Consider the following 8,501-nt stretch of genomic DNA (forward strand, 5'->3'; position numbering starts at 1 on the left):
AAATAAAAATTGCTTATGTTACTCTGGTACTTTTTGGGTTAAATCACTATACTTAAATATAAAATGTTTAGGTATGGGGGCATAGAAAAAATTCAAGTTATCTTGGGGAGAGAAGGCGCGATCCGCCATCTTGAATCGAATTTGATTAAAATTAAAATTAGTTTTTTTGTAATAATGACTCAACCCTTCAATTTGTGACAAAAGTATCTACCTATGAAAACTACAAAGAAGATAAAATTATTTACATTCTTTTCATGGTGTTTTAGTGCACTTATCCTGTCAATATTTTAGTTATGGCACAGAGAAAAATATAGGTACTAAAGGTACTTAGTAGTCATGGTAAATCCTACTACTATTATAAAGGCGAAAGTTTGTATGGATGTATGGATGTTTGTTTCACGTAAAAACTACTGAACCGATTACAATGAAATTTAGCACACATATAGAGGGTAACTTGGATGAACACATAGGATAAGTTTTATCCCGGAAATCCCGCGGGAACGGGAACTATGCGGGTTTTTCTTTGAAAACGCTAGTTACTCTATAAATTAGAACGAAAGACACAATCTTAAATTACAATTAGATACTCCAGGCTAACCAGGCTTCTAGTACCTTTGTACTGTGTAGGTACATAGGTACCTACACAGTACTTACCTAAGTAATACAAGACAACGCGACGCGACGCAGCTGCCCAAGAAAACGTTGTTGTGCCCTATTGTACCTATCTTGTTTGTGTTTTCTCTTCATAAGAATCTTCCTACGTTTACGTTCTCGAGTTTTGCGCACATTTCGTAATTCTTTTCTTTTCTTTCATAATATAGAAGATATTTAATCTCTGGGTCTATTACCTATCACTATCAGTTCACTACATAGTATAAAACAAAGTCGCTTTCTCTGTCCCTATGTCCCTGTGTGCTTAAATCTTTAAAACTACGCAACGGATTTTGATGCGGTTTTTTTTTAATAGATAGAGTGATTCAAGAGGAAGGTTAAAGTATATAATTTATTAGGTTTTAGACAAAGCGGGCGAAGCCGCGGGCGGTAAGCTAGTATGATATAAATTCAGCTATTAATTTTTATATAAGTACTAGCTTTCGGCCCGCGGCTTCGCCCGCGTTTTCAACGAAAAACCCGTTCCCGTAGGATTTCCGGGATAAAACCTATCCTATGTCCTTTCTCAGGTATCAAAATATCTCTATACCAAATTTCATCCAAATTGATTCAGTAGTCAAGGCGTGATTGAGTAACAGACAGACAGACAGAGTTACTTTCGCATTTATAATATTAAGTAATAGTATGGATGGAATAAACATTATAGTTACACCATAACTAGCTAAAAACGGAGCAAGTTTTTCACCGAGCTTTCCCGGGATATACCTACAAAAATTGTTTTTGTAGTCTTTAAAAATATTTCTTTTAATAAATATTTATTTATAATATTACTTTATTTAGTATATTTTACAAGTGGTTTAAAATTTTAATTACAATATGTAGGAAGGTACCTACTACATGAACCATGATTGTATTTGTAGTTGTACTATTCCTCGTACATGTAACCAAATTACATTTTTTTACTACTTTACGCGGTCGCGGTTTCACCAACGAACCCGTATGGAAAAGAAACTAAATACAATTATTTACATAGGCTTGTAACCATAGGTAGCTCATAGCTTATGTGTTTATTGTTATTCTAGCTTGTGTGTTTATGGTTATTCTGCTACTGCTACATCCAAACTACATCTCTGCCAAGTATTATAAAAATTCGTTATGTTGTTATCCCAGATACCTACACGAATCCTGACAAACTAAGGATCTTATACAAATACGAAGAAGGAACTTTTTTACCGCAATTAGGTAACATTTGCAGAGGCGTAAGGTCGTTTACAGACCATGTGAAAAATGGATTGTCGATTGTATAAATGTTATCTATAAGATAAACAATGGATTAGCTAACAAAGGAAAGGACTGGGAAAGGAAAAAGATACAGGCCAACCTCCGGCTCACTCACTGACCGAACGAAAGGCCTAAATCGAAACTATTTTATTTTACGCCGTTTTCTGTGTCCAATTCGTGTGCCCGGAGCCTGTTCGACACAGTTCTTAAAATCATCAACAATTACATTTTTATTTTATTACTTACCTATCATTGTAGGATAAAAATAAACTTGTCCTACCACTTGCACTTCTACCTGCAATCACATACTTAGTACAATTTCATGGAAAATGGCAACTTGAAACAATATTCAATAGTAAACAAATATTTTTTATTTACGATTACGATTTTTTAGTGTTTCCTAGATTCACAGTAGGTATGTAAAACAGTACTGAAATAAACTTTTATAACCTTAACCATTTTTAATAAGAAATTAAATTTAAAAAATACCTTTATAATGTCTCTCAAACAAAATTGCCGCCATAAATTATTACAGATATGTTAACTTCTAATAAGTACATTTTATCACAGATAATATAAATTTTTTATAGATAGTATATTCCTTATATAAATTAATATAATAAAATATCAGTAGTTAGGAATTATATGTATAAAGTTTTTACTAATTCATAATTTTATTTTTAAACTACGTATATAAAATTATTTGTTAGTTTTTTGTGTAAGTCTTTATTTATAGGTAATCTGTGATCTGTCAGTGTGATTTATAATCTGTTAATCTGTCAATTACATTCGGCCATATTTTTCGTAAAATAAACGTCGTGTGGCAAACGTCAACATTTAGTTTACTCACTAATTCCAAAATTTATTTCACTTGAAATACGTGTGTTTCTAAATACTAAAAGTGATCTCATTAGATGTTAAAATGAATCGCACAGAAGGCCTGGTGCAACGGAGAAACGTTGTCAAAGAAAATTCTGATGGTTCATTAAAAGAAAATCATGATGCGGATGATAAGAAAAATGATAAAAATTATGATGACGGAGATTCGAAGGAAACACGACTTACATTGATGGAAGAAGTTTTACTGCTTGGATTAAAGGACAAAGAAGTGAGTGTTCTGATTAAATTATTATGTTTCTACAAAAATAGACGCCCGACCAATTATATACCTACTCAAAACTACATTTCTGAATAATTTCAGGGTTACACATCATTTTGGAACGACTGCATTTCTAGTGGTTTGAGAGGCTGTATTTTAATTGAATTGGGTTTGAGAGGTCGAATTGAATTGGAGAGAGCTGGCATGAGAAGAAAAGGGTTGCTGTCAAGAAAGGTTATTGTAAAGAGTGGTGAGTAAAAACATCTTCATAACTGTAATTAGGATCGAATTAATGTTATTATAAATGACGAGAATGTGATGTATTGAACTGGTAATTTATATATGTATATGGCTCTTTATTTACATCAACAGAGGATGTTTGGAGTATACATATTTCCATATTTTTACTTGTTTATTGTTTTGTTTATGTGATGTAAGTTGAATTCTGATTGTTAATTGCAGATACACCAACTGGAGATGTATTATTGGATGAGGCTCTCAAACACATGAAGGATACAGACCCACCAGAGACTGTACAAAGCTGGATAGAATATCTCAGTGGTTTGTACTTTTTTTATTATTCTGCTGTTATGTTTATAATATGTAATACATAAATTACTATTTTGCATATATTGTATCAAATATATTTTTCTACCTGATAACTATACTATTCATAGTCTGTGTTTCTTACGCTATTGCAGTGATGCCACTGTAACTCAAATCCCTGTAATAATGGATAATAATTAATATAAATTTATTTCTTGTGTGGAACAATTCTTTATACAAATGAAATATCATCTCTTATCATCAACTTATTTATATTATACTTAAATTTAAGACCTGAGACTAAATAGCTTCTGTGTGTATTATGTAAATAAAATGATGAATTCTAAAAAATGAATAAGTGAAAGTGTTGTATAATTAAACTGGTTCCATTTCATATATTATTTCAAACTTTTCTGTAGTAAAAATAATGTATTTCAAACATCAATATTTTATTATCAAAAATCCTGAATTAATTCATAAGCCGATATTACATTTTATTTTAAAATTAGGTGTTCTTGGTTGAACTTGTTCAAGTTGAAAATCAAACTTTATCAGCTTTATAATATTAGTTTAAAATATATTTTCATGGACAAATGCTTGATAAGTATGAAGGACTACTTAGTTACAAAATGAGATGTATGTGAAGAGCGAACAAAAGGATATTATTTATGTTTTAATATTAAGCTCGGTGAATAAAGATGTAGTATGTAAAATTATAATGATTTACAATATAAATGCAATTTTCAAAATATGTTTCTTTAATGGTATTTCAATTCAGATCAATTCAATTTGGTAGCAAGAATCTCAACACATTTAATAACTTCTTTAAAAACAAACGCAACAGTAAAAATAAATACTTAAAAACATTAATAAAATAATTTATTTACAGGTGAAACATGGAATCCAATGAAACTCAAATATCAATTGAAAAATGTGAGAGAAAGACTTGCCAAGAATCTGGTTGAAAAAGGAGTACTCACTACAGAGAAACAGAATTTCCTACTGTTTGATATGACTACTCATCCCCTCACAGACAATGTAGTTAAATGTCGCTTGGTAAAAAAAGTGAGTAATATAATACATATAGTTAATTACAGTTTGATTCAAACTTAATGGAGGTTCGGATGTTACCTGCGAATGCATGTGTGTGCAGGTATCCATCCCTTAACGTCCCGCTGATTGGCTGACATCTAAAATTGTTTTCTGCTCATCGGATCGTACGATATTGCGAGCCGCCATTAAGTTTGAATCGTATTGTACTTAATAAGTAGATAAATTAAGAAGAATTTACAATCTGGAGCAGAGTCTGGAGGAGAGATCGCCTGTATATGAATGAGTGTCAAATATCCATCCATCCTCACTAAGGTTTGCTTCGTAAGTGTATCCTGCTTTTTAACTGACTTCTTATAGTTTCAAAAATATTTTTTCTGCTTTCCGAATCGGTGGTAAATGTTAAAAATATGACATGAATGAGACTTCTTCTAGCAGCACTTTTATTCAAAAGTCTCAGAAAAAGAAGTTTCATTAAAAATAAATAAATGTTTCAAGTTTGTTAAAATTTTAGGAAAAAATCCTACAAATAACAAATTCAGTGAACTTGTACTGTTCACATAATTTTAAATTCAAGAAATAATTTATTGATGAAATGTAATATCAAATATGTATATGTATACAATAATACTATCTAAAAAATGTTTAATTTTAATTATGATCTTGTTTTTTCATTAGTTATCTTGAGGAAAAATTTAATTTTATCTTACACTTATTAACATATGGGAGAATTATTAAATGGCAAAGTTCTTTAGCTCTAACAACCTTGACACAGTGTTGAGTGAATCTTTAAAAACTTGTTTTGGAACAAGCCTTGATTTGAGTGAAAGGAATTGATTGATTTGAGTTAGAAACTACTATCATTAAACTGCTATATTTTATTAAAGTCATACAAATTCTTACTTCTTTTAGAAAAAAGGTTTTATATGTTTAGAAAATACTAGCCCGTGCCCCATGGTTTTTCTCGATAAATGGGCTATCTAACACCAATCTATCTAAACCAAGGTTAAATCGGACCAGTAGTTCCTGAGATTAGCGCATTCAAACAATTAAATAAACTGTTTAGTTTGATAACATTAGTATGGATTATTTTTGGTGTTTTTTTTATACTTAAGCGGGCAAACAAGCAGGCGGGTCACCTGATGGAAAGTGATGCCCGCCGCCCATAAGCAGTCGCGTTGTCAGGGACACTGAGAATGTGTTGCCAGCCTTTAAGAAATTTATATGCCCTTTTGGTTAATAAAACGATAGTCGTATTTGGTTTTATAAATAGTGTGTTAATTGTAAAGAGATTGATATTTTACCAATCCATTACATTACACAACATTTTTACAAATAGTGCTATCTAAATTGTATATAGCTTATCATGATACAAACATTCAGCTAATCAATAATTATAAATTAGTTAGTATTTAATTTACTTAGTATATATGTATAATATAAATATACAAATACATTAATAAAATTAAAGTAAGTACCTGCAATTTTCAATTTCAATTTTTTCTCTTCTCTTTGTTTGTTTACATGATACCATTAAGTATAAATAAATTGAATGTATATAATTATTAATTGTGTAATTTAAACTATAGTTATGTACCTACACAGTTTTTCTGACTTTCTGTCTGTATTATTTAGATCGCCTGAAAATAACTATTTTAAGCAACTTTTACTGTATGATAGAGCCATATAAAGTGGTCCAGAATATCACAGAATATCATTATCATTGCTAAAATTAAATCATAGGCTTAAAACAGTTAAAAAAATTTTACTTTTCTCATCTGCTTTAGAGATGGTCAGGTCAGCCCAGTTTGAATTGCCAATACAGGTATGTATTAGCAATTGGCATACATCTTTCCCGTTGTTACCCTACAAAAAGAGAATAATCCTAATCCTAATACTTTATAAAGGCGAAAGTTTGTATGTATGGATGTTTGTTACTCTTTCACGCAAATACTACTGAACCGATTACAATGACATTAAGAACACATATTGAGGGTAACTTGGATTAACACAGGATAGGTTTTATCCCGGAAATCCCACGGGAACGGGTTTTTCTTTGAAAACGCGGGTGGAAAGCTAGTATAAATGAAGGTAGATTATAGGTACACCATTGTAATAGAGCCGGCTCATGGCCGTTCCAGGTGCAAGAAGCAGCGCTCCGGCGGTCGATCAGCGACGTGGCGCACGCGGACAAGCGGTCGCTCGCGCTGCTGATGCTCGCGCACTCGGCCGACGTGCTCGAGAACGCGTTCGCGCCGCTCTCCGACGAGGACTACGAGCTGGCCACGAGGCGAGTGAGAGCTTTACTTGATCTAGACTTCGAGGCGGAGGCCATGCGACCCGACGCTTGTGACATCATGTGGGCCGTCTTCGCCGCCTTCACTAAATAGCGCTAACTCCACCCCCCCCACCGCCCTTCACAACTAAAGGAACGATTTGCTAAATTCAAAATTTTTCCTTCTAGTGTTATAGACTATGTTGTGTGTGTAAATTCACTAGATTCGACGCAGTTTGTACGGGATCGATATTGAATCTGAAATTTACAGTGCGCTGTACCAGTATTAAATTCATCTTGTCCGCGATTACGCCGGTGGACGTATGTCGTCCTATACATGTTTTGTGGTAGAGTTAAGTCTGTGGATGTAGCGGTTTTTCAGTAAAGTTTTATTTACATTTAAACTTATTTACTATGATTGTGGCACAAAACAATATTTGAGAACGTGTACCCATGAGTCCCATTCGAACGCAGATGTGTCGTTCCATCTGCTATATGTTGATATGGATTTGTTATGAATTTATATAATTAGGTATCGTAAGTTTTTGTTAAAATAACATTTTTGTATATGTGAATAGTATAATATATGTATCTTTTAACTTGCACGTATGTACCTATAGTATTCGCATATTTTTTTTTATTATTGTTAAATTATTTATGCTTATATTTTGTATCGATTACATACTCATATTATTATATTCATCCTAGTTAAAATCAAGTTATTGCAACGTATCTTTAATATTTTTTTTGTAGTAGATGATCCTAGATGGATTCAGTAATACGAACTACAAACAGTACATACTATGTAAATAAAAATTTTACAATAAACATGTATTATATATGTATTTTTAAACTCGAAACGATATTCAAACATGTGTTTCTTTTGTACATTTGAATAGTATACATTTCTAATGTGTGGCAACTCGAAAATGTCTGAGAATAATGGATGTGTTACGTAATATATGGTAACTCATTAGCTATTCTTAATTGAAATGAATTACCTATTTATATGGTGGTCCATCTAGGATTTTAAATGTCGTCGATTGTCTAGTTATTATTTCTTAGATAAATCTTCATTTTATAGATATAAATAAGAGATTAAAAATATATATTTAACTTGAATATTCGCGATAGCAATACCGGAGACATAACTAGTGCAACCGTCACAAGTGCCATTTATTTATTGGAATCATTTAGCTAACATTGAACTGCTGTTTGATCATTATCTACATTATTTATCTTTCTTGATCGTTAATCAGACACGAAAAGCATTTTACGTAATGAAAATGTTTAAATTGATTGCGGTATATTCAATGTTAATGCTATCGTCATCATACGCATCACCTTAAATTATATTTGAACAGATTGCGCGTTGCCTTTAACCTTCTTCATAAAAAAATGTATAAAAAGTAGACGTTTTGTACTTATACAAATAAAAACGCAAGCAATGACGCGTCACCTGGTAAAAAAATTGCCGTTAGTTTTTCCGTTTAAACGAGTGGAAAACTAGTTACGTACCGATACTTCGGACAAATTTTAGTAAATATTATATTTTATTTAAAAAATTGAATTAAATTTATTTTTGTATGAAATCTTAATGACTTAAGTCTTACACAATTGATCGTTTCTTATTTTATT

At 31.7% G+C, this 8,501-nt stretch overlaps 1 protein-coding gene across 1 annotated transcript; it reads left to right on the forward strand.

Moving 5' to 3' along the window:
• Positions 1-2,681: 2,681 nt before the first annotated feature.
• On the forward strand, positions 2,682-6,993 carry sau (Golgi phosphoprotein 3 homolog sauron). The gene is made up of 5 exons (XM_090102896.1): positions 2,682-3,001; positions 3,095-3,242; positions 3,455-3,553; positions 4,428-4,603; positions 6,730-6,993. The coding sequence occupies exons 1-5, from the start codon at positions 2,816-2,818 to the stop codon at positions 6,976-6,978; spliced, it is 858 nt and encodes a 285-aa protein (XP_089959022.1). The 5' UTR covers positions 2,682-2,815; the 3' UTR covers positions 6,979-6,993.
• The last annotated feature ends 1,508 nt before the right edge of the window (positions 6,994-8,501 follow it).

The sequence above is a fragment of the Colias eurytheme genome, chromosome 6 (assembly GCF_061535395.1).
Source record: "Colias eurytheme isolate Ceu_HAF_F1 chromosome 6, ilColEury1 Martin Lab GWU primary, whole genome shotgun sequence".
NCBI classification, from domain to species: domain Eukaryota; kingdom Metazoa; phylum Arthropoda; class Insecta; order Lepidoptera; family Pieridae; genus Colias; species Colias eurytheme.

What these genes read in the sequence shown, in the direction of transcription:
- sau (XM_090102896.1), top strand. Translation starts at nt 2,816, where the DNA reads ATGAATCGCACAGAAGGCCTGGTGCAACGGAGAAACGTTGTCAAAGAA. An exon ending in AAAGGTTATTGTAAAGAGTG is followed by an intron (nt 3,243 to 3,454) that starts GTGAGTAAAAAC and finishes TGTTAATTGCAG; the next exon opens with ATACACCAACTGGAGATGTA. An exon ending in CTGGATAGAATATCTCAGTG is followed by an intron (nt 3,554 to 4,427) that starts GTTTGTACTTTT and finishes ATTTATTTACAG; the next exon opens with GTGAAACATGGAATCCAATG.